Source organism: Panthera onca, chromosome F2, assembly GCF_046562875.1.
Source record: "Panthera onca isolate mPanOnc1 chromosome F2, mPanOnc1 haplotype 2, whole genome shotgun sequence".
Taxonomy (NCBI): Eukaryota; Metazoa; Chordata; class Mammalia; order Carnivora; family Felidae; genus Panthera; species Panthera onca.
Window position 1 is genome coordinate 32,886,905 of NC_138356.1, and position 27,987 is coordinate 32,914,891.

General features: G+C 34.9%; 1 protein-coding gene across 6 annotated transcripts in view; it reads left to right on the forward strand.

Moving 5' to 3' along the window:
• The window catches only part of RALYL (RALY RNA binding protein like), a 708,596-nt gene that overhangs the window by 308,434 nt on the left and 372,175 nt on the right, over positions 1–27,987 (forward strand). For all 6 annotated transcript variants that reach the window (XM_060610811.3, XM_060610815.3, XM_060610814.3 and 3 more), the window contains exon 2: positions 15,135–15,413. In XM_060610811.3, coding sequence (XP_060466794.1) covers positions 15,158–15,413 — 256 coding nt within the window. In that variant the 5' untranslated portion in view covers positions 15,135–15,157. The remainder of the gene's footprint in view (positions 1–15,134; positions 15,414–27,987) is intronic.

A 27,987-nucleotide genomic window follows, 5' to 3' on the forward strand; every position in this document is an offset into this window, starting at 1 on the left:
CCATTCCAAATATGGAATCTCATGTCCCTTAATTCAGTAGTGGGCACATTCCTTTCAAAACTGTTCACAAAAATTGTGAGGATGCTTAAAAATATATACCATTAATAATAGTAAAAAGTATTTCTTACAAATCTTTGATTCTCAAAATTGTGACTCTTCTTTAGAGAAATATGATAATCCCTTCCAGTGTATATTTCAACCTGTTTGATTTACATATATATTTAATTTGCATAGGACTTTTTATTTGATTTAGATGATGGGTCATGCCAGAAAGGTTATGAATATATAGTTGCAAATATTTATTTATTTATTTATTTATTTATTTATTTATTTATTTATTCTACACATGCAAAGATAGTGATTGTACATCATGTATGTACAGAGATGGTGTATATATATATATATATATATATATATATATATATATATATGCAGGATGGAATAAATTTTCAGATGTCAAAAGAGGGGAAAAAAACATATTTTTCCCCCATGAGATATGACAGAGCCTTTTACATATGTTAACCTGTCAGATTTTCTCCTTCATTGAAATCTCTGGCTGCTTCTGTCAGGAATTTTGACCCTCAATAAAATTCATCATGTAATCATTGAAAACAATGGATTTACCAATTACTACTGTTTTATAAAATTATCTCAAAATTATTTTTAAAAAATATAATTGTTATTTACCGGTTGGGGAGTTGGAGGAGTAGTGTTGATGTAGATGTATGTTTAATCCAAACTGATAATATCAGTAAAGAAACAGAAAGAATCGTAGACATTTATCCCCCATTCATTCATTTCTAAATATTAATTTACGAATTTAAATGAAATCAACAAGAGTTAAACACTTGTGTTCGAAGCCCTGAGCTAAAGTATGTAAAACAGTGTTAAAACGTATACACACACACACACACACACACACACACACACACACACTTATATTAACATAATATACATCATCCTTGCATTTCGTTTAGTAAGAAAATAAAAGCTGCGTGAGAGGATAGTTACAGGCCATAAGTAGTTCACTTTGTTTCTATGTATTTTTCACTAAAATTCTCTATAAAATCAAATGAACAAGTTTATCCCTCCTTGCAAGGTTTTGTGTAACTCACTAACCAGAGATTTAAATATCTTAAATGAAATGATAGCCTGAAAAAGCTATTTTGTTGCTTATATTTTGAACCTATATGATCTCTCAGCAATATAGTTTGAAATATTTTAAATAATAATATGTTCTGAGAAAAAATCTGTATGTGAAATTTGTTTTGAAGTCTTCAGTGACCACTCTATTGAACCCAAATTCACGTCAAGCCACGGTTAAGGGTCTCTTTAATGTGAAGCAACGATAAAAGATACTAACTACAAGACAAAGACTGTATAAAGAGGAGACTCAGCGCTGTTTTCTACTTTTCATGTATAAGCTTCCCTGGGTATCCAGTCCCCAGGAGGATATCTGACTATAGATCATCTCCCTATTCAGGCTGGAGTTCTCCCCAGCTGCAGATCCAATTTTCATTTTGTTCTGAGAGGCATACGTCCTGTCACGTTGGTATAGAATAGGCATTTGTAAATCATAAACCATTGCTATCAGTATATGCGTGCAGTCTACAATATGAATTTTAATCTCTATCTGTCTCATCAGCTTGGAAGCTAATACGAGCCCCATATATCATATTTCTGAATAAATGCTTCGGTCTGTGTAGGATTGCTCAGTCTCTCAGTCTCTGACCTTCCCGGAATATTACCCCCATAGACTATCTCATTATTTTTAGCAGAAATTATAAGAATTATTTGTAGCAGTATCTCAGAAATTTCTAACAAATGTTTAAATAGAGCCCTTGCCAACACTGAATGTTGTTACCTCAGTACATGGAATGTATGTTATAGATGAGGAAGGTTAGAGGCAGGTAATCATCCTCGTTCCTCTGCAAGCTGTTGTAGGTTTCACTTGCAAAAGCAAACACTCAAAGAGAGGATGGATGGAACATGAAAATCATTTCTGAAAGTATATGTATAGACCACACCCCCAGACCTTCTGTGATATCCTATTATGTATATGCTTTTATATTCTAGGACTAGGTCATAATACTAAAGGCAAGGTACATGTAGAGTCACAGTTGTTCCATGAGTATAAGATAAATATCAACCAAGGCTGTGATGTGTCACTTGTTAATTAAAACCTCTTCAGGATGCTGATTCACAAGAACCTCTTTGGAGAACACGTGCTAACTCCAAAATTACAGTGATCTCAGATACACTATTATTAGAAGCTGTGTCATATCTGTGTCATAAATCCAGAGGTCCCTGCAAAAGCACTTTGGGAAAGACCTGGTGGAAAGCAGTAGAAACCAGAGTCCAAATTCAGCTCCAGATAAGTTATCAGTTAGAAAACTAAGCATCACAGAGGTTACATTGGTTTCTTTCATCTAGAAAGAGGCAGAGCTGGCTACTTTTCATGGGATGAAGCCCACTCACAAGGTAAACTTTGAAAAAGTTTGTTTTAACTCCAGTGTAGTTAACATATAGTGTTACATTAGTTTCAGGTGTACAAGATAGTGATGCAACAATTCTATACAATACTCAGTGTTCATTGTGAAAAGTGTACTCTTAATCAGCTTTTAAAAATGTTATAGATCATTTGTACAGTACAATATAGAACTAGTCTAATAAATGTTAATGATCCTTGTGAAATAAATCCCAACACCAGCATTCTTAAAAATGAAAGTAGTTTTCTTCCCTGAGTCTGACAATTTATGCTAGTTATGCTGTTTTACAACCTAATAGAAAGTCTGTGTGAAGACTAAAAATGTCTGGGGAATTAAGCCACTTAAGTGGCATTGTTATCTCATATCTACAGTTACCCTCTCCTTGCTATTATTTGTGGCATAAGATCTTAACAAAGCTTAACTTTCACTAAGTTTATAAATAGGCGATAATTAATAATTACCCTATAGCTTCTATTCAGAAAGGGCATCCATAACTTTTAACTTCCACATTCCTGGTATTTTCTAATGTTATGTGAAGAGTCTGCCTTATGTAGCTGTGGGTGGGAGACAATTGGAACATTTTGTGTATTGTCACAGACTATTGCATCAATAGGGACAGGATTTATTCCACCAAAGAGAAATTATGCTCTGAATCAGTTATTTGCAATACATGGATTGCTAGATGCTATCATTTATGATGCTGCATCTGCATTCATAGCAGTTGAGTTTAAGGAATTTGTAAACAGGAACTTTATCTGATCTAGTCATACAGTAGGCATTTTCACTCTATCATTTTTATTGCTACTTAATACAGCTCAAAACATTCAAGTTTGTGGAGGGCAGTTCACCATTGCACCTCTGTAGGGCATTTATTTGTATTTCAAGAGAGCACAGAAATGTCAGGGGATTGGTTGTGGGATTTAAAACCTTTTACTCTAGGGCTGGTCTTCCAAAGCCACATCAATAATGATTGAAAGTTGTTCATCTCTGCGGGCAGTTTAGTAGCCTACATGAAATCACTTAGTGGTCTGAATTTAACTCCTGAGGGAACTGTCATGATTGACAGTTTGAACAAAGAGGACAAGAGTGGAATGGACCTGTTAACTAGGAGTGAGTGAATTTCTCCTGTGGGCGTGACAGTGTTTATCTCCTGCAATTTAGCTTTAAGTGACCTGAGAGTTCAAAATGGAGAAAGATGTTTTATTCAGTGGAGGAATATGGGGGACAGAGCAGAGTTTCGTTCCAGTGAATACACAAGAACAATCCTCTTACTGTTTCTTCATTTCTGTCTTGATATAATGCATCAATTATAAGTGAATATTATGACGCTTTCACTTTGAATGTCCATATTTACATTTTTAGATTTTATTAATGTCAACTATATCGTACCATTTATAATAGTGTGACTTCAGAAGGAGGTGAATATGAAGGTATATGCATTCTACTCTAGTTTATATTTTTTCAGGGAAACTGTATGAGGCAAAATTTACCAGAACCATCTCTGGGCATTCCTAAGAGACTGTGTTACCTGGCATTCTTAATATAATTCTTAACATAAATCACGGACAAAGTCTTAGCAGTTTGTGGCTATTCATTTCTGCATAACATGAATAGTTACAGTGATTATCAGTCCTTTCAATATAGAACTCTTGGGTACTATTGTGATTGGTGTCTTCCTTGTGTAAATTGGAACGCTTTTCTGGAAATACTCCAGATCCCAGAGGAAATGAAGGAAAAAGAAACAACCCTCTCCTAACTACTGTAAGTGAGTGAACATTTAATAAGCACTTAACCAATGACAGGTATATAATAAGTTCTACGTGGATGTAAATATAGAGTAGCGTACATGTTGCATAACTGCTTTTGAAATAGTTTTAATAATTTATAGACCATCTTTTAAAATTCAAACTATCTTAAATGGAACCTCTTTTAGAATGTTTACAACAGGCATTAAAAAAGAAGGGGTATGTGATGAATGAAGTGACACTGATTATTTGTTCCATACTTTATTCTGACTTCATGGTCCCAGCCCGCTAAGGGGTCTTTTCAAATAGGCCGTGGTTTCTACATGGATGTTGTTGACCAGTCAGAAACCAAGGTAATGGTGCTTCATTATCCATAACCCTCTGCCAGATAATGGTTCAAATACCAGTCAGTGCTACGTATCCCTCATATCACAAAGGCCCTGTCCCAGACTGACTTACTTTCCTTAGTCAAGTAGAAAGAGGCTAATTATTGTTATTTTGACTTCTCTATGTAACTCAAAGCAATCTTCTGCCTAGGTCATATTGACCAGTGGAGTTATCTTAAAAGTATGATTACAGTCAGTATCTTAGGCAACTTGTGGGACTGAAGGTTCTGTTTTGCAGAGGAGAAAGCTTTTAAGAACATTGCATGCAATAAATTTCATAGATTCATATCAATTTGTTCATATTGTAGAGGTTATGAGTATACTTCAGGATAACTCCATGAAGTGAATACTTTTGAGTTCTATCACCACATGGTTTTATCTCTTCAAATCTTGGTTTCAGTTTAGAGCTGATAGTTAATTTTATTTGTAAAAACTCATTGGAATCGTATACACTGAATGTAGGGATCTGACAAATGCTTACATGATTCCTGAAATAATAGATGCAACACCAGTCACAATGTCTCTAATGGCTCAAAGAAAGTTTGTTCCATTTCATGAAAACTCCAAACACAAGTAGATTCTTACCCTTGGGTAATGTGAACTTCTATGGACTAAATTATGTCCCCTCAAAATTCATATGGTTGAAACCCTAACCCCTTATGTGATGTTACTTGATGATGGGGTGTCTGGGAAGTAAATAGCTTTAGGTGAGGTCATGAAGGTAGGGCTCCCATAATGGGATCAGTATCCTTATAAGAAAACAAAGAGAGGCCAGAGCTTGCTCTCTCTCTACCATGTGAAGACACAGCAAGAAGGTAGCCTTCTGCAAACCAGGAAGAGATCTCCTACCAGGAACTGAACCAGTTGGCTTGGACTCTCGCCTTTACAACTGTGAAAAATAACCTGCTCTATAAACAACCCATACTAGGGGATTTTGTTAATAGCAGCCCGAGTTGATTAATGCACGAAGAAAGAAGGGAATTGTACTGATTATCTGTTCCTGGCTTTACTTCTTGATACTTGGCCTGGCCTGACCAGTGCTCTTTCAGATTGATCATGATTTACACATGGATGTGTCTGACGTCTCATGAACTAAGGTGATGGTTTCTTTTTTTTCATAATTATTATTTTTTATTAATATGAAATTTATTGTCAAATTGGTTTCCATACAACACCCAGTGCTCATCCCAGCAGGTGCCCTCCTCAATACCCATCACCCACCCTCCGCTCCCTCCCACCCCCCCATCAACCCTCAGTTTGTTCTCAGTTTTTAAGAGTCTCTTATGCTTTGGCTCCCTCCCTCTCTAACCTTTTTTTTTCCTTCCTCTCCCCCATGGTCTTCTGTTAAGTTTCTCAGGGTCTACATAGGAGTGAAAACATATGGGATCTTTCTCTGTATGACTTATTTCACTTAGCATAACACTCTCCAGTTCCATCCATGTTGCTACCTAAGGCCATATTTCATTCTTTCTCATCTCCACATAGTATTCCATTGCATTTATAAACCACAATTTCTTTATCCATTCATCAGTTGATGGACATTTAGGCTCTTTCCATAATTTGGCTATTGTTGAAAGTACTGCTCTAAACATTGGGGTACAAGTGCCCCTATGCATCAGCACTCCTGGATCCCTTGGGTAAATTCCTAGCAATGCTACTGCTGGGTCATAGGGTAGGTCTATTTTTAATTTTCTGAGGAACCTCCACACTGTTTTCCAGAGCGGCTGCACCAGTTTGCATTCCCACCAACAGTGCAAGAGGGTTCCCGTTTCTCCACATCCTCGCCAGCATCTATAGTCTCCTGATTTGTTCATTTTAGCCACTCTGACTGGCATGAGGTGGTTTTGATTTGTATTTCCCTGATGGTTTCTTTAGACCATAACCCTCTGCTAAATAATGGTTCGATCTATAGCACCTCATTAAATGCTTCACAAGAGATGGCTTAACAATTACTATTACTCCTTATTTATAAAATTTCAATCATTTATTCATTTGTATTTTCCAAAATGATTTTAATTCAGTTTAACACAGAACTTGATTAATATTTCCATTTCTTAACTAAGTTTGAAATGTTGACTCAATAATATCCTTTGATTTCTAATTTATAGTTAAAATCACCAACGTAAAATAATAACTTTTTTGTAGCTACAATTGTTACATTATTTATACCTATATATTTATTTGTTTTTGTTTTCAACTCAACCACTTAATCTCCAGATTAAAAATATTTATTTCTTAGTAGTTAATGGTTCTATTCAAATATAATCACTGCTATTAAGATATTTTAGCTAACATTGTTTGCTTTATAAAATTAATGCAATTCTTATTTTTATAGTAATTTTATTTTTCTATTGCTTACAATAATTTCATTAAATTTTAATGTTCTGCCTGGAACTGTGGAATGGAATACTATCATTTGCTTCATTTTAAAGGCTTTCTATATCCCATTCAATAGCATTTTCAAACCATTTTTATTCCTAAAATACCTCCTATTAATCAACTTTCTGTGAAATTTATCGTATCACCTTTATTATCAGTGAGTTCTTATTGAAAGCAAAGTCTTTTATATCTTTACATTTTTTTACACACAAACTAGTAATTAAAAAGGAAAAGGAAAACTGGGTTTCTTGGTTCTTAGAGGGGGCTACTGCCACAATATTATACATAGTGTCTGAGGCACATAGTTTTAAAAAAGCATAAAGAATACTTGATGTGAATATAATTAATATTTTCAAAACTTAATGAATAGAAAATTTCACCTTTGCACTGAATGTTACTCATAGTTGTAACAACTGAATTGTAATACTAAGATAGAAGGGCTGCTGAAGGATACAATATTTTAATAGTGTTTTTAATTTCTTTATATTCAATAGTTAAATTTTTAATAAATATTGAACAGTACTGAACATTAATATATTAAAATATAATACGTAGACTTAATGAAATGTGCATTTAACAAAGGAAATCAGAGTGATTTTATTATATCTTTAAATAATAATGGCTTTGTGTGGTGATATCCCTGGGAAGCTCCAAACACTAATTCATTTTTTTCTGAGTACAAGAGAATTATGCTATTTCTGTTATTAGTGCCAGTCTAGCTAAGCTCTTAAACTTCATTTCAGAGATGAGAATATCCCTCTCTTATTTAGCTTATGGTCTGATTACCCATTCTTCCTATTCAACCTAATGAATCAGAAAATATTTTGAATGTGGTACTTAGGGAAGAGCTGGAAGGCATCAACATTGCTTTGAGTGAGTTAAAACAACCAGTAACAGGTAGGAGTAGAAAGGTGTTTAACCTTTCTAGAAAATAGCTGAGGATTTACAAGTTTTTTCTTTCCTATTTGACCAAGGAATTTTAGTATTTGCATGTATTCTTACTAAATTTCTCAAAGTGTTCATCTGAGATATTTTTGTGATCTGAAAAAGTTGGAAACAAGCTAAATGCTCATCAAGAGAATGAAGGGGGCATCTGGGTGGCTCAGTTGATTAAGTGTCCGACTTCGGCTCAGGTCATAATTTCAGGTTTCATGAGTTTGAGTCCCACAGTGGGTTCTCTGCTGTCAGCACAGAGCCAGCTTCTGATCCTCCGTCCCGCTCTTTTTCTGCCCCTCCCCTCCTGGTTCTCTCTCTTTCTCTCTCAAAATAAATAAATAAACTTAATAAAGAAAGAGAAAGAGAATGAAGAAAATGATGGTATAGATTATTACTATGTAATTGTTTAAGTTATATACAATAAGATTATTTAACAGTGTAATAAAATGGGTATTGAAATAAGTAATGAACTTGGTATGCAGATTTGATGTGGGTTTTTTTTTTTCGTAATTTACAACTCTTTTTCTCCTAAGTACTGGAAAGAAATGAAAAAGAAAATACAACAAAATTTTAACAGTAAATATCTTCAGGTTGGAAGTTTTTTTTTTTTTTCTTTTTTTTTTCTTTCATATAGATATACAGTAAAGCCTTAAGTGAGCATAATTCATTCTGGAAACATGCACTTGTATACCAAAGTGAATTTCAAGAACCATTGGCTCAGTTGTGATCATGTGACATTCAGCATCACATACTACTCATATTGCAAGACTTCACTCGTTTGCCAAGTTAAAATTCATTAGAAATGTTTGTTCGTCTTGAAGAACATTCAGAGATCAAGATACTCACAATCTAAGGTTTTACTGTATTTTCCTTCATGTGTACATGTTCCCAAAATATTTTCTTTTAAAAAGCTACCTTTGGGGGCACCTGGGTGGTTCAGTTGGTTGAGTGTCCGACTCTGGCTCAGGTCATGATGTGGTGGTTGGTGAGTTTGAGCCCCACATGGGGCTTCCTGCTGTCAGCACGGAGCCCGCTTCAGATCCTCTATGCCCTTCTGTCTCTGACCCTCCCCAACTCATGTTCTCTCAAAAATAAACAAAACATTTTTTTAAAAAGTCACCTTTAAAGGGGCGCCTGGGTGGCTCAGTCGGTTAAGCGTCCGACTTCGGCTCAGGTCATGATCTCGCGGTCCGTGAGTTCAAGCCCTGCGTCGGGCTCTGTGCTGACTGCTCAGAGCCTGGAGCCTGCTTCGGATTCTGTGTCTCCCTCTCTCTGACCCTCCCCCATTCATGCTCTGTCTCTCTCTGTCTCAAAAATAAAATAAACGTTAAAAAAAATTTAAAAAGTCACCTTTAGATTCTTTCAGGAAGTAGGTTGGGATTTAAGAATCAAATATTTGTGGGGCATCTGGGTGGCTCAGTTGGTTTGGCATCTGACTTGGGCTCATGTCCTGATCTCACAGTTCATGAGTTCAAGCCCCGTGTCCGACTCTGTGCTGACAGCTCAGAGCCTGGAGCCTGCTTCAGATCTGTCTCCCTCTCTCTCTCTCCCTCCCCCCCCCCACTTGCACTCTGTCTCTCTCTGTCTCTCAAAAAGAAATAAATGTTAAAAAAAGTTAAAAAAATATTTGAATATTCATATGATTATGATATTTATTTTTATGAATGGTAGAGATATGACCACATATGCTTGATTGTCCTGTGGCAAGTGGATATCTGAAGATATTTCACAAGACAGTGTTTTTGAAGTTTTATGAATTCCATTGAAGGATTGTAACTGCCCTGGTAGACATAAGTTATACCTTCCTAAGTTATGGATGGTTTTCTAAAGAATAAATTCAGACTTTTGGGGGGGGACATTCTTTTGATTTATTCATCCAAGAAGAGATGTTTAAATACATTAGCTTATTTCAATTCAGTTTTTTCCCTTTTTGTAGTCATAAATCTAAGCAGTTTTATACCAACTTTTTAAAGGGAGAAATATTCAAGTACATTTAAATGAGTTAAAAACTATTTGGAAAATAATTGTCTTCTTGTGCATGCTAAGAAATTAGCTATGCTCTTTGAATTCTGTAATATTCTCTAATGATGAATTCAAATATCTTCTTTTTTAAAAGTTTATTCCAACTCATGAAGCGGGAGAAGTCAGATTCTTAACCAACTGAGCCACGCAGATGCCCCAAATATTTTCTGATTCAAGTTTTCTCTAGTCTTTTTTTTCCAGAAATTACAACTTTAGTTTGTAAACCTTGCAGCATTTGCAAGGTTTTAACCTTATATTATAGAACTTATTTGAGTACTAGTTCTACTGTAGCAGATTATAACATTTAGGGCATGATATTTTTTTCTTACTCATTTTTGTATCCCTTTCATCTTTTCCCAGGTTCTTGAATATAGTATTATTAATATTGTTAGCTGCCTTTCTTGAATACCTGGGTATTTCTTGTTGAACTTGTTATTTTTTTCTTCATTCTTTGTTCAATAGGAATATCTGAATAAATCTAAAATTTAAATTGGAAATTCAGAACCATGAAATCAAGAGGAGGATAGAATTTATTGTCCTGTTAATCTTGTCTGCTCCAAATTTTTTTTTCTCTAAAATAAAGTTTAATGTTGTCTTTAATTCATAATTAATGTATCTTTTTTAGATCCAAGGGTAAAAATCTTCTTCAAATATAAGTAAAAGGCTTTAAGTACTCTAAACACATTCTTTATGATTTTATAGAGCATTTCACCATCTTAGTGTGATATTTCCAGAAAGAAAATCTTACTCTTATGTTAGTCTTCTTATGGCAACTGTTTGAATTTTTGCTTGTTCTTCTTCTGAAATATATCTAATACCATCATATTTTTTGTAAGTTTCTGGGACCAAAATACCTCCATAATACATAAATAAAACAAATTATTTCTGATTTTTGTTGACTCTATATTTTTGAAAGACCAGAGTCCTGTTAGCCTTTTTGGGTATGGAAACCCACTAAAATACTGCTTTAATTTTAACTAAATAAAATTAAAAATTTGGTACTTCAATCTCACTGGCAACATTTTAAGTCCTCAAAAGTTGCAGAGTTGGGGCGCCTGGATGGCTCAGTCAGTTTGGCGTCCGACTTTGGTTCAGGTCATGATCTCACGGTCCGTGAGTTCGAGCCCCGCGTCGGGCTCTGTGCTGACAGCTCAGAGCCTGGAGCCTGTTTCGGATTCTGTGTGTCCCTCTCTCTCTGACCCTCCCCCGTTCATGCTGTCTCTCCCTGTCTCACAAATAAATAAACATTAAAAAAATTTTTTTTAAAAAATGTTGCACAGTTATTCACTATCCTTTTGGATAGTGCAGGTATAGAATGTTTCCATCTTTACAGAAAGTTCTGTGGGGCGACAGTGATTTATAGTTTATTACACAGTAGCCTTCATAAACACCTAACAGTAGCTCCATTCAAACTTCTAGCTTAAAAATGAAGAGACAAGTTCTATATTTAATTTCATCTTCACCAAAAAAATCATTTTTCTCTTGTTATTTCTTTTGTAGCTATAACATCTCCTATTGTTTTCCTGATTTTTTTTTTCTTACAATGTAAGCAATTTTTCCAGTGCCTCAGAGCTCCCTGATTTTTTCTCTTTATCAGTGGTTTTCAATAATTTGATCTGATGTGTCTGGGTGTGGTTTTCTTTCTTTGTGTTTATTCTGATTGGAGTCAGTGAGATTCTTGAATCTGTGGGATCATATACTTTTCATCAAATTTGGAAGATTTTTGGCTATTATTCTTTTGCACATTTTTACCCCTGTGAGACTCCAAGTATATTATATTAAATAGCTCGATAGCATCATATGACTCGCTGAGGCCCTTATTTTCTCAATGTTTTATCTCTATGACACGCCTTGGATGTTCACTATTTCTACAACTTCAAATTCACAAATCCGTTCTTCTGCAGATTCTTATCACCTGTAATATCCACTAAGTGTGTTTGTGTGTGTGTGTGTGTGTGTGTGTGTGTGTGTATACATACATTATTTATTTTAGATATAATCTTCATCTTTAGACATTCCCCTTGATTATTTTTTTATATCGCTAATTTTTCTCCTAGTTATGGGTCATATTTTCTGATTTGTGAGATATCTAGAAATGTTTGATTGGATACTGAAGATTTTGTATTTTATGTTGAGTGCATCTGAGTTTTATTTTTTAAAGAAGTATTACACGTTGCTCTGGTAGACATTTATTGTTTTTGGTTTATTTTGAACATCTTAAGATTGTTTTTAAGTTTTATTAGGGTGGTCCCAGAGTACTTTTCACTGTAGGGATCATTTATCCCCATCACTAAGGCCTAGCCCTTATGATGTCTAAACTTAATGCTCTAGGGGCCAGTTTGGACACTCCACTGTTGCTGGTAGAAACTGCGATGATACTCATACTTTTATGGGTCTGGAAATTCACAGCCTCCAATAACTTTTAACCAACCTCATAGACACTCACCTTTTGCATGCATATTCTAGGAACCAGCATAGATTTAAAGGATCCCTAAGCCTATTTCTGGACTTGTCTGTCCTAGCTCTCTTCTTTCTAGAAATCTGCCTCAAAAATTCCTGCCTCCTCAGACTCCCTGAACTCTGATTTCTATTGCCTCAACCCAGTGAGAGAGCTGTCTGTGTTTTCAGTTGCACACACATGCACACATACACGTGTATCTCAGCAACGATGACCTAAAATATGTTTCTTTTCACTGAGATGTCATGGCCCCTGCAGTACCTGTGGTTTAATGTCCAAAAACAGTTTGTTTCATCTATATTAGCTTGGTTTTAGAGTCAGGAGTTAGAATCAGGAAGGTTAATTTATAATCTCCTGTTATTACATTATGTCTGAAAGTGGAAGTCCTTCTTCAACTGATTGAAGATTCATGTAATGAAGAAGTACAGCTAAATATTACACTATGAACGAAGACTTGATTTTGCAGAGAATATTGAAATGTTAATATACAGCACAGTGACAAAGCTGTATCATTTTAAATACTGCTAGAAACAGACAAGTAATGTTTGTGTGAGAAAACAGACACATACAGATTTTAAGGTGATGAAGAGTCCGTAGGTAGAATTACACGATTGGCAATTTGGAATTGCCGTTTCGAGAGTCATTTACATAGAGTAAAAGGACAGAGTCAGAGAGAGCATGCGGATATTTACGGTGAGAAGTCGAGTACAGCTATGCCGTCATCTTCAATTTGACCGCTGGGCTCTGTCAGCCATGGGTCTGACCTAATCCCACAGTTCTTGAGTTTGCATTTTAACCAGTTTGTCCCTTGTCAGGAAATAAAACATCAACCATAGTAATTGTTTTTACTTGAAAGTAACTGATATTGCTAAAAGTATCGATCACATAAGAGCAAAAAGAAAATAATAGTATTGCTATGGATTGCATTATTGATGTTGGCTTAGAGTGGTAAGAAAGATAACAATCTATCGATTCTGAAGCCCCCAAAATGGATATTTAGTTTGTTTTTCCTTCTCAATGTTATTAAAATACACTAAATTATATGAGAAAGCTAAACATTTAAAATATATATGTACACCTTAATTTTTCTTTTTAAAAATTGATTCTCAAAGCGTTTGTCTTGAAGTATGTAACAGCTCATATTGCAAAATGGAAAAAAAATCATCAGCTTTCCTTTCTTTCAACCCTAACCTTGAATAATTCATAAACCAACCACTTAAATCTAGCTAAACTGAAACAAAACAAGGCAGCAGCAATATAATCTTTGTTTTTAATGATGCCATACTCTTTTTATGTGAATAAATACATGTTTATGAACTCAATCTTGATTTTAAAGAGATATATACAACATTGACTGTCCAATATTTAGTAAAATTTTAATAATCCAAGATAATTAACAACTTAATTTGAAACATTTTATGTTATTTCGTTGCTCTTGATCTCAGAAGTAACTGGCTTAAATGCATAGTCAGTTTTCAGACATATTCAATTACAAACCTTTAAGACTTCTACCATTTTAATGCTCAACTTAAAATGTCATTTGAAATTATAAAAAAAATAAGATGGACTTATTAATTGTTTTTATAGCTATAAGTTTTTAAAAGAAATTACTCCTATAAAAATATATCACTGATAAAAAGTATTAATAAGCTAATATTTAACAATGATCATCAGTATCCGAGATTATATCCTTGTTGAAATTTTATTTTTACCACACTGACTTTTTAAAAATGTTAGTCACTTTAGAAGAAGATGCTTATCCAGAAAAGAAAGGAAGGGAGGGAGGGAGGGTAGGAAGGAGAGAGGAAGGAAGGAAAGAGGTGCTTAACAAATATTGTTGAATAAATGAATGAATGAATAAATGTTTAAAACCTTAAAAAAATAAATCTGTAAGTGCTGGAATGCTTAGAAATAAAAGTTTCATTGAGTTTAATTAAGCACAATTAAATACTCTGCCAAGCTCAGAAAACAATTTTAGAAATACTGGCAGTCCTTAGGCAACATAGGAACCGTTAGTTTAATGAATTAAAAATGAGTTTGAGAATACAAATTTCAACACAGATACCCAGTCCACTAATTTGCTGATCATTGATAAAAACTAGCCACATGTGCTGCCTTCTTTTTTGTTGTTGTTGTTTTTTAAAGCAACATATGATATTGGTTCAGTTAGAGAGAAGCTATGGAATTAACTCTGGTTAAATCCCTTACTTCTATAGTCATGTTTTTCTTATGTTAAAAGTTTAAATTAATTTTTAAACCCTTTTTCTCTTCTACAGCATTTAGTGCAAAGAATTGTTAGTTTCTGATAGAAGGGTTCTGATAATGAAATAGCCAATATATGTACCTTTCACAGAAAATGTAGAACTAAAAATGTATGTTCTCAGCAATAAAAGGCGGATTCTTCCTCAAACTTGCTTCTGAAAAAGTGAGAGACTTAAAATAAAAATGACAAACAGTTTAGTCATTATTCAGTCCTGAATTTGGAATAAATAAGTCAGGAATTTATTTATGACTATATGCTAAGAGTTAATAGTGTTTTCTTACTGCATTTTATAATGCAATGTTCACTTTTTATATTACTAAATTTTCTTCTCAAGAAGACCAGTAATAATTAGGGATCTGAGGTTACCTGGTACACTATTGAAAAATTGTTAAAAACCAGTAGTATCCATTCAATCTAATCATTTTCCTCTTGATTGTTTTTCTTTGTTTGTTTAAGGATTAAAACAAGGTGAGCCAACCATGACTGGCAAAACACAGACCAGCAATGTCACCAATAAGAATGACCCCAAGTCCATCAACTCCCGTGTTTTCATCGGCAATCTAAATACAGCCATTGTCAAGAAAGTTGACATTGAAGCCATATTCTCAAAGTATGGAAAAATAGTTGGGTGCTCAGTTCACAAAGGTTATGCGTTCGTACAGTACATGAGTGAGCGGCATGCGAGAGCTGCGGTGGCTGGAGAAAATGCCAGGATCATCGCCGGCCAGCCACTTGGTAAGTCACGCTCAGTTATGGTTCTCACATGAGTGCTCCAGTCTTTGCACATATCTGCCTATTTTTAGTTTTACTATTAAGCCAGCCCTGCCATAGTGTCTACCTCCTATTTAACCAGTTATAATGTTTGCATATTTGTAATTTACATTACTTTCTTGTTTTCGTATTGTTTTACGTGGTTCTTATTTTCTCTACAAAATATGATCAGTTCTGCTTTGCAGTATTTGTTGCCCCCACCAAGCCTAACAGGGCAGGGAAATAAAAAATATGCATCATGTGTAACTTTATTTGACTTGAAATGGTTTCTATCTTCCAGGAAACACTATGCTAAGAAAAAAGTAACTCTGCTTTGTAGCCTTTGCTCTGAGGGCTAACATTTTCCTAATTTCCTGTTTTTATTGTTAGAGGAGTAGCAATAGAAAATAGCAAACAGAAGTCAATCTTGAGAACTGGGAAAGGAATATAAGCCAGTCTTTCTTATGTACTATGGAATCCTGTACATCATGCCTGTTCAATCATGTGTAATAATCAGATATTTGTCTAAAGTCCAAGGAATACTACAGTTTTTTTTTCAAAGGAAAGAATACAGTCTGAAGTAAAATGCAAATATTTAGGAGGAACTATATTGTAGTAAATATGCAGATTAAAAAATAAAAATTACACAATGTATTTTTCTACATGAGGAAAAAGCAGAATTAATACATCAGTGATCCCTTAGTGTATGTTTCTTACCCTGTCCAGATTCATATTTTAAATTGATTGCACAACATCTTCTCTCAGCTTTATATGCCCAGAAAAAAACTCATGGTTGTTCACACCCTTAACTTCCTTCATTCCCAGGCTTCTCCATCAAGAGAAATGGAACCTTCACTTAATCCAGTTTTTCAGACAAAAACTGAGGTGTCAGCTCTGATTCTTCTATCCTCCCCATACTCCAGATACAACGCATCATCATGTTTCATGCCTTTGATATATCCCAAACCCAGTTGCCTTTTAGATGGGTACTGATAGCCATCCATTCAGGCCACCATTATATCTCACCTGGACTACTGAAGTAACCACCTAACAGTCTGCCTCTTTCCACTCTGGTCAGTGTCCCTTTAAAATGTACATGTGATGATACTCTTCAAACCCTAATGCTTTTCCATCTTACCCAAGGTAAGATTTATATTCTTTACTCTACCTCCAATGCCTCACATCTTTAACTTCATCTCCTCCTCTCTGCCTTCTTGTACCACATCAGTAATGCTGATCTTGATATGCCCCAAATGTTCCAAGATTGTTCCTGCCTCAGAGGCTTTGGAATTACTATTCCTTCTGCTCAGAAGATAGGTCTTTGCTAATAATTTATTGCTCCCTGCTTCATCGTGTGCTGTACTCAAATTTTCCTTCCCTGGAGAGGCTTTTCCTGACCAACCTAAAATAGGATAGTCTTCTGCCCTCTTGCCTACATGATCTGTTTCATTACTGTACTTTATATTTTTTTCACAGCCCTCATCGGTATCTGGGATTACATAATTTATCATGTACCTCTCTCAGGTCCACGGACCTAAAGATGAAGGAGCATATAAAAGAAACAAGCTAAAAGCATAGACAAATCAAGTTAGAAGAGTGTTAAGAACATTGTATTATCAAGTCACATAATTATAGTTCTGAAAAATATTGGGGAGGGCAAGAAATTCAATAAAACAAGAGTGAAGTCTGAAGTAATAATCTTGAAGGGAAAAAAGGATTTTTACATAAGTACTTGCTATAGACTCACTTATAATGACTAACCACAAAGAATATAGTTTTTATACCTTTCTCTAATTCATGTTTTAATATTTTAAAGAAAGGTAAGGCTTTACAAAAGACATTGGTAAGTTTTTCATTTGTTCCTTTGTATTTTCCTTAATGTCTCCATTCCACTTCTTACCTTGAAGTGGGAATTTTCTGACCATTTTTGTTTTCCTAAGTTGAATTTTTTTTAACGTTTATTCCTTTTTGAGAGACAGAGCTGAGTGGGGAGGGGCACAGAGAGAGAGGGAGACACAGACTCCAAAGTAGGCTTCAGGCTCTGAGCTGTCAGCACAAAGCCCCAGCCGGGCTCGAACCCACCTGAGCTGAAGTCAGAGGCTTTAATCAACTGAGCCAGCCAGGCACCCTCTAATTTGAAATTCTTATTTCAGGGCCTCATTCGAGCAAATGTCAAAGAAATGCTCATTTATTGTCTGTATCCTGACTGTTATGAAGCTAGTACATACTTATAAAAATGTACTTAATTATTATTTAAAAAAATTAATTATCACTATAAGGTCAATTAAAAGTTCAATTCACCAGGGAGCCTGGGTGGCTTAGTCAGTGTACTGTCTGATTCTTGATTTTGGCTGAGGTCAGGATCTCCCAGTTGCGAGATCAGGCGTGTTTGGCTCCATGCTGGGCATTGAACCTGCTTAAGATTTTCTCTCCCTTTCCCTTTGCCCCTCCTCTTCCCTCCCCCACCCGCACTCATGCACTCACACTCCCTCTCTCAAAAAAAAAAAAAAAAAAAAGTCCTATTCACTTACTAATGAACAATAGCTAATTTTTCAGAGTCCTGTTTTTTTCTCCCACTGCCCGGTTGATTACTCTCCTTTTGAGAAGAATGCAATGGAGGAGGAGAACATCAATACTAAAAATTGTGTGCCTTGCTTAGAAAACCCAAAGAAAAAAATGATGACACCAAATCACTATGCTTTGAGAGGCACAGAATTAAATTGTACTTCTAATAAGATATCATATCTCATTTCTAATCATTTGTCTCAGATCCTCTCTTTGTTGTGTCCTCAGGTTAAACTCTGGAGCATATATCTTGATCAGCCATAATCACCTTTTCTGCCTGAATCCAAGTTAAAGACTTTCTTCCTTCAGTTGAAATCTGGTCTTTCACTATTTGTGTCTAAGCTGAATGTCTTTTTATACAAAGCAAGGGCTTTATAATAGCTAGTAACTGCTTTTCAGGTCAAATGTCTGAATTTCCCCCACCTTTTCTTGAACCATATTGCTAGAAATTCAGGCAGGTTTTCCAGTTGTTCCCTATAGGGAGCTGGTTCCCCAGTCAAGTCCTGAAGAAGACTCTGAGTTTTCCAGAAGGTATATCCATTATATATACCTTTAAATATTATACCTTTAAATTTTTACCTTTAATATTTTACCTTTAAATATTATACCTTTGTTTTTTTGTGACAAGGGAAAACAGGTTTAGTAAATCACCTGCTCCTTGAATTTTTGGACTCTCAAATAAACCCTTTATGATTTGTAGCCCCCACCAAGCCCTACGAGCACTTAATTTGAAGTGAATTGATTATGGATTAAATAATAGACCACTGTCATATGAAATTGATATTAGCTTCATGTACCCACAACCTGTCTAAGCATTCTTTTTTCTCTTAGAGTAAGAAGAAAATTCATAGTAATGAAGCCTTGCACTGGGCTAGTATGTTACCTTTATTACTTTATTTGATAGCAACACATATTTAAATACCTTCTTCTAGAGAGAAGCCATTTTTTCATATCACTACATGTTTAAATATCTTTGTGTACAAATTAGAGATTAAACATCAGTAGTACCAGGAAAAATTAAACATTTTATAGAATATGTGAATTCTTATAGTTCTATGGAAGTTATAAGGGTGTCCTTAAACTGACAATAAGCTACGAATATGATGAAATCCAGCATTTACTAAATGTAAATATTAATGGCTGTTTTGACACGAAAAGATTTTAACTTGGAAAGTAGTAGGCTGAATTGTCTCTTACTGAGAAAATAATCCATCAGCAGTTTGACAGACGGATTAGTGTGACATAAAATTAGAAAGGAACATGTGCTAGGAGCCTGCTGAAAGAGTTCAGGTTTCAAATTATGGAAATGAAGAAGGAAAAATGAGGAAAGGTAGGTAGGATCAATAAGACTAAATAACTAGTTGGTACAGTGAGTGAGACAGAGACAATGAGAAATAGAAGAATCAAGAATGATTCCCATTTTATGGGTTGAGTTTTCTATTGGATAGTCTTGGAGATCACTAGGAAGATGGATAATGATTTCTTAAGGGAAAAGGTTTTTTTGTGTAAGACAGTGAGTGCAGGAATGAATAGATGTATTAAGGTTGATGGGCATGCTTGAAGATATGGAAGCATATGTATACAGTACCTGTACATTGAATACACAAGTCCAAGTTGACAGGAGAGATTTGGACTGAGTAGAGATTTGTATGTCACCAGTATAAATGGTGTTGAAGCTATAGAAATGGGTAAGCTGACCCAAGGAAAATGTATAAAGAATACTGGCTAAAGATGGATCTGTGGAGAAATATGCCCTCTGAAAATCTAAATCTAATCTACTTTCTACACAGCTGTTTCATCCCCCAGCTCTACGCTATAGTTAACCCTGGCCTATCTAAACTTCCTAGAGTGGATGACTGCTTTCTTAGCTGTAGATTCCTCAAGTCACCTCCATTCAATGCTACTGATTTGCAAACTTCGAAGGCCATGTGTGCAAATACTTTTATTGATTCTAATATTTAAAAATATCATTTATGAGAGCTTAAGCATCTTATCTTTAACGCTTAAGTTTCTTTCCATATTAATGTCTTCTATACCCAAGGCCATCTCCCAGCTAAGTAGCAGAGAAAACTTTATCTACCTTGCCAGGTTTCATTGTCTGTCTTTAATAAAACTATTGGAAAATATAGAAATGTTCCTCAGAGCAGATGCAAGTCAACCATTATGGATCCAGGAAGGATAATTCTACTCACTTGACTACATTAGTACACCTGAAGATTTAAGACCAATAATTCCATATATCTGTATTATTAAACCTTCTGTGTCTTTGGACTTTTACCATGGAATCTTTTACCATGGAATCATCATCAAATTCTGAATTGAAATCCTAAATAGTATATATTTTGTATTCTTTTCAAGTTCATGTAAAATGAGAATTTATTTTAAAAGTTGCTGAATCCAACCTAAAAATTACAATGCATAGAGTAACTAAGGGTGCTGAGAATTTGGAGCTCAAAATACTGGAACTCTAATCTGAATTTTGAAAGTAGGTCACAGTCTAAAGTCTTGATTAACTTCTCTCTCTTGGACTTTTTTTTCTTCTTGTTGGCAGAGATTTCTAAATTCTATACCATAACAGGGGAAAAGTGCCAAGAAATAGTTCAGTGATCCATCCATTTTATCAACATGTTAATGAACCCAAGAAATGTTTTTATTGAATGCAAAGTTTGTTTCCTGAGGTCATTTTCCTTAAAGGCATATAACAAATAAATGAATAACTAAGACATAGTACTTTTTCCTTGGGTTTAGACTTCAATATATTCACTACTCCAGAGCAATTAAACAAAAACAAACAAAAATACTTACTTCCTCAAACTGTAAACAATGTCTCTAGTTTTTCTTTTTTTATTAGCCTATGATCAAGGCATGTACCAGAACTTCTTGTGAGGTAGACATGTTTCCTTCTTCTCCTATTTCCATGCAGTTTTCTTTAAAGTTTATGCCTTTGTCTCTCATTTCACAGTTCACTCCTTCAGACTTTGGGGCTCTGTGACCCCATGCCGAGTTCTGTCCCCAGGCTGTGACACATGTTTCAATCACGCTCTCTTCTTTTCCCGATTGATGTGTCTTCATTCCCAGGTCATAGTTAGCCGATAAATACCCTTAATCATATGTTTGGAGCTATGATAATTGAACACATTAAGTGATTTCAAATAAATGAACTGGGTGGAGAGATGGATTGTTGGTCTTGCTACTTTCCAAACACTAATCACAGCATACCCTGTGGGTGTTGTACAGAAAGGGAAACTTGGCTGTAACTTAACTTTAATTGCTTTTATACGTGTTTAGTTCTTCCACATGTCTTTTGTACCACAGTATAAAAAGGATATCCCCTTTTTATCCCTGGATTCATGCCTCTGATACGTCATGGAGGATTGCTGAGCTTTCTGTGGCAAACAACAATTGATTCCATTTTGGCTCACATTCGTTGGGATTCTTAAAAAACCAGAATCCAGCTATGAAATTATTCTGAATAATTTTTGTAAAAAAACACAGTTTCTGTAAGGTAAAGCTCCTTATAAAAGTGTATCTCAGTTTAGTTGTTCAATAAAATTTAAATTTAAAAAGGTGAAATACTAATATAACCTTCCTTTAGTATTTCATGAATTTGGCTTTTAAGTTTTGTTAATATTGGAAATATTTGTTGGTTTTTTAATCTAAGTTTGGTCATTGCAGATTTTTCTCTCAAACACATTTTACGAAAGTTGAAACAAACTCTTTAAATGTTTAATACTGACAATTTTTATATGAGAGGTCATGCATAAAGCATTCTTTTGTACAAAAATATCATGCAGAGGTTGGAGACTAAGTCTATATTAGTGCAAATTTCTACTGATTACACTGGCTTGATTACATGCATACTATAAATAAACATTTGTGATGTTTTTTTAAGATTATTTCACTCTTATGATGCTTGCAAAAGACACAATAATATATGAACTTAAGATGTCAGTAATTAATAGTAGGAGGAATGCAAAGCAAAAACATAATTTATCTATAGAAATCATCCTTGCTCTGAAACCTGAATACAGGTCTCTGTTGGTGAAGAGCAAAGTCTAGTTTAGAAAAAGAATATGTAAAATAGAATTAAACTAATTTCATTACATTATAAATGTCTTGCAAATGCTGAAGGAATTCAAAGAAGAAACATGATGAATACATCGTTAATTTTAAAGTAAATCTGGTGGATGGGATGCCTGGGTGGCCCAGTCGGTTAAGTGTCTGATTCAACTCAGGTCATGATCTCAGTTTGTGAGTTCGAGCCCTGTGTCAGACTCTGTACTGTCAGCTTGGAGCCTAGAGCCCACTTCGGATTCTGTCTCTCTCTCCTCTCTCTCTCTCTCTCTCTTTCTCTCTCTCTCTCTCTGCCCCTTCTCTGTTTGTTCTCTGTCTCTCTCTCTCTCTCTCTCAAAAATAAACATTAAAAAATTTTTAAATAAAAAAATAAAAAAGTAAAGTAAATCTGGTAGATATTCTTAGTCTTAACCATGAAGGAAGTAATGGAAATGCAGCGGTAGAAAGGAAGATCCTGGAGATCCATAGTGAGTAAGAGGAAAGAAGAAAAACACAGACAAATTCTTAGTCTATGAAGCATGCCTTAGGAGTGATGGATTTCAAATGTGTTTTGTCCTCAGCTACCATCTTGCATGAAGAGTGATCTTTTTGAAGTACAAATATCATGATGTCACCCTCTAATAAAAACTTTGAATGATTTCTCATTGTTCTCAGGAAAAAGACTGAGACCATTGCTGTGGCATACAGGGTCCTCTGTGATTTATTTCTCACTCATCTGCAGACTTACATCACCACCCTCCCATGTGTTCTATCTAAATTGATTTCTCTCAGTTCTTTAAACAATTCATATTCTTTCCCTTCTCTGGACCTTTGCACATGCTATGTGAGACAGTGTAGAATGTCCTTCCCTACTAAGTTCCCTACCATCTCACCTCATTCCCCACTTCTTCACTCCGTTCACTTAACTATTCATCTTTCACATCTCAGATTAAATATCATTACTTTAAGGAAACCTACTTTGATCCCTCAAACATAGTGGGAATGTTTTATTTCCCTTTCTAGCACATATCTTCTTTTCAATTATGTTTCTATATGTACTATTTTGTAACTGGTATCTGTTTCTTCCCCCTCTTAAGCTAAGTACCTTGAAAGTCTTGACTATTTATGTTTATATTAAACTTCTTAGCACTTAGCAGAGTGTTGATACTTCCATGGTAAATGGTGAAGGGTTGGATGAATGCTTGGATGATTGGAGGAACATCAATTTCACTAAAGGGCTTTTTCTTCCATTGAAAGAGCAACACAAGAAGATGGAGACAGAAAGGAAGAAGGAAAAGAAAGAATGGAAAGGGAGGAAAGAGAGGAGGCGGATAAAGAAGGAGAAGGAGAAGCAGCAAGTCCCCTGGAAAGCAAGTAGTTAACAGATTGGGATTGCTGTAGAGAGAAAGCACAGTGGTCGCCTTGTAAGGCAACTAGATATCCAATGGTCTCTCTGAAGTCAGACACCCCCAAGATAGTTATTAAACAGACCAGGTTCATTTTTTTTCTAAACACATTCTAGTTTTTAATAAGCATCAGATGTTAACTCATATATTTTTGCAAAGGTTATAGTGAATGATACATTGGTTTAAAGAAAGATTTATTTGTGGGGAACTTCTGCTACAGTCCCCAAAATGGCATCTTCTCATAGTTTTGTCTTATTAATAGCTACTACATATTTACCCAGTACTGCATCATTCTCAAACCTCTTTAACCACAGATTCTCTTCTTTTCTTCCTCACAACAATGCTGAGAGGTAAGTAATATGAGTATTTATGCCTATTCTGCTGGCTAGGAACTGAAGCTCAAAGAAATTACCTTGCCTTACATCACACAAGTGGTCGTATAGGATATCAAGCTCAACATATTATGACCCTAATTATTTTCACTCCTGATTCTTGCCATCAATTCTTTCCATATCAATATATCGGTACAGTAACTGTAGATATTACCATCTAAACCAGGCTACTTCTGAGAGTGAGAAGTACTATTAATGATCATGCTGTGAAATCAGGTATAAACCAGGATGGTTCTGGACAGACTTGAACTGTCTGTCCTTGAAGAAGAGACGGGCTGAGGGAGGAGGCTCTGTTCTCTTTCATCCAGGGACCAGGCCATAGGAAGTTCTTTTAGTGAGTGACTACCATAGACCTGGAAAGAAGTCATATCAGCAGACCGTTGAAAAGTGAGGGAGGATGATGCTTTGGCAGTTTTGTAGTTCAAGCCTGGAAGTGGTGCTTATGTGCCATTGACATGGCTAGGTACAAGCGGGCCTGGGCAGCCATTCTCACCAGCAGCCGTATAGATGGGTGGCCATCTTTAGTGAGCAGTTAGCTTCTTTGCTGTATGTAGTTGAATAACATGAAGAAGTTAATCACTAAGAATCTACTTCTGTAAAATAGAAATAGTAGTGCTTAGTTCATACTATAATGCAGAACTCATATGTTTGTAAAGTGCTTAGAACCTTACCTGCATGTGGTATACATCTTGGGGTAAAAAATTTGTGTATGGATATTGTGGCTTCTAGTACTAAGAGAAGTCCTCTCCTTTTTTTTTTTTTTTTTTTTTTTTTGGCTGTAAGATTCTAGACAGATTTTGAATAGACGGTGCAGGCAGTCCGTAATGGTAGTGTCAGTAATTGCTGAGAACAAAAGATTAGTTAAACTGATTACAGGTCTGATAGAAGGTGACTCAAGGGAGGGAGAAATTTAAAATCAGTGTTAGGCAGAATTTAAGATCAGTGTTAAAAGCATGGTCAGGTATGGAGAAATAATTCCAGGTGGATGAAACATTGTACCTGGAGTCCTAATTTGGGCAGAAGTGAGTGACCCACCCTGTGGATGAAGAAGTGGTCTCATGGAGAGGAGTAGAGGGAGGTAAGATTGATGCCAGGCTGTGAAGGGTCTTGAATGTCATACTTATGACACCAAGTGTATAGAAATACAATACTGTGTTCATTGTAATGAAGATTGGCTTCAAAAGAATATCTTTTCTTTGTTAACTATTATTTGATTTGCTGGTAATGGTTTAATTATGTGGCATACTATTTAATATGCACATTAATTTCCTCTCACTGCTGAGAGGTTCATTCACTTCTTCACTTAATTGTCAATTATTAATTTTCTATTCTAGCCTGGAAATTGATTTGGGTGAGGTCCTCTGGGAATACAGACTACACTCAGAGTTAGTGTAATTGTTACAAGCTATTTGCTGAATAGTTTATATTTATTTATTGTTGTTGTAATATAATTATCTGTCATTAAGTAGCGTGGTGTTTGCATGTTTTGCAATTTTTGGTGAACTTTACATAGCAATATATGTCTTTAGAACAGTGTTTCCTAACCTTGGCAGTATTGAAACATTGGGACTTTGGGGGCCATTCCTTTGTGTTATAAGATGTTTAGCAGCATCTCTGATTTCTCTGTACCTACTAGATGCCAGTAGCACCCCCTTCCAGTAGTGACAACCAAAAATGTGTCCAGATACTATCAAAAGTCCTCTGAGGGCCAAAATCACTACTGGTTAATAATCACTACTTTAGAGCAATTGTAACAAAATAAACTCCATTAATTCATAAATGTTATAGTAGTTTTAGTCAAAATAAAGTATATGAAAACAATGCTTTGAATTATTTTGAAAATAATTCATAATTTATAATAAGAACACATCTTTTCCAGTTATTCAGAAAACAAAACGCAGTATGTACCTTTCATAGCAATTATGTTCATGACTATAGCTTACCATTTATATCACCAGTTTGTTTTAATCCTTAAACACAAACACAGAAACAAATCGATCTGTCTGTATAGTTGACATTTTATATGTTTACTGATTTTAAGCATAAAACAACAACAAAAAGACTTTTTTTTAAAGTCCTTTCCCTTCACATCTTGAATATAATGCCTTTTAGAGATGTGATTTTTGTTTTCATTCAGTCCTTCCATTCAAACATTTCAGATAACCACTAAAAATTATGAAAAAGAAAGCCTTGGAAAAATGTTAAGTGAAAAACAGTTCTGAGACTACTCAGATGCGCAGATGATGTTCAAATATTTATTATTTAACAGTACCACTAAAAGCTTGGTAAAACAAAGAAAGAATTGCAGCCTTCCTAGGTGATGTTTTCTCTAACAGATACATTAGTTCTACCATTATATCTATTCTACTTCATTTTGGTAACTATTATTCTCATGCAGATACTTTTAGGTACAATTTAGATACAATGTCTGAACGTCTAATAAGGATAGATTGATGGCCTGGGCTGACATGATGAGTACAAATAATCATTTTGCACAGTGCAATCTGTTGCAAAACCCTTTGACAAGTGCACAGATCTTGTGAGGCTTTCTAACTCTCATAGAAAACATCCAAAGAATGCCGCCAGTACTAAAGAACACTTTAGCAAGGCATCATTATATAAACGTATTACTATTTCTTCCGATAAACAAGTAAGAAAAAACTTTTAGTGTTTGTCTCAATTTCTAACGAGAATAGTGTCATCATACATTCTCAACTTGATAGTTTGACAAAGCTTTCACTTCCCAGGGTATGTATCATAAATTAATCCTTCAAATTAGCTGAAATTTGAGTTATAAACCTTAGAGTTTTTCTTCCTCGGAAACTATTTGCCATTCCAGCTTTCTTTTTCCACTAAAGAAATATCCAACATATCCTTGTATTTTAAACAGCCAATTTCCCCTAAAATAGTATATTGCCCAGATATTCAAAATGGTTATCAATTGCAAATGTTATATTTACATGGCCATTTTATTTGTTTTCAAAAACCTATTCACAGGCCCATGAAGGGTCTTGAATGGTATACATGAGTGGAGGTGTAAAAAATTACTTATGAGATGATATCCAGGAAATTCATTTTGATTTACTCTTTCTGTGGTTGGCAGAAATATGTTGCCACTCTAAACCAGTAGACTTTAGTAATAATATTTTTACATATGTGTAATTTTCACTCAAATTTTCAAAGAGATTATTTAAAAATTTCTTTCCAACATCCTTCATAGAAGCTAGATAATTCGTTTCATTCATCTCATTTACATCTAAGGAAATCTTATAATGTAGTGGCTGTTAAAGAAACCATGTTTTCCTGAAGACAAAAGTCTTGGCACATCCTTCTAACATTTTTTAAAATTACTGTAAGTTATCCTTACTCTCCTATCCAAAGTGTACATATAATATCTGCTAATTGTTTGGAATGTTCTAACCCTCTTCTGAAACCTTCCTCCTCATCCTCCACTGTTCTCAGATAATAAGTATTAAAAAGAATGCTCTGAGGACTGCAAAGCACAATATGCATATAGGGTTTTTAGTAATTAAATGGAGCTACTTAATATGCTCTAAACAAATGCTAATTAGCAAACTTCCATGAACTGGTGGTCTGTTGGCTAGGGAGATACATGGTCCCACAGATGACAGAAAGCCTGGGGAATTGTCTTCATGCCTCTAAAATTATTTATTTGACTCAGTCACTGAACCTAAATCAGTGAAAGCAGTGGCAAATACTGTTCACGTCAATTTTTTCACTAAGACCATCACTGGAAACTCCTAAGTGACACTTAGAAGCATCTTGTTAGTTCTAACTTATTCCCTGGAGCAAAGCTGAGCCTAATGATAGATAGAATACAATACCTCAAATTAACTTCAAACTTGTTAATAAAATGTCTGAAAGTCACTTGTGAATTGATTTCAGAATACTATATGTAACACGAACATTTATTCTTCCAACTATCTGTGTGGAATTTTGTTAGCTATTTGTCTATTAAGCTCTAAAGGGGCATGGAAACAAGGCTATGTCAAAATAAAATAAAATATTGTAAAATAATACAATACAACAAAATAGATGACTGCTCTTGGGAAATATTCTAATATACAATATAAAGCACAAAATAATGCAGATCAAGTACCATAAAAGGATAAAATATCATAA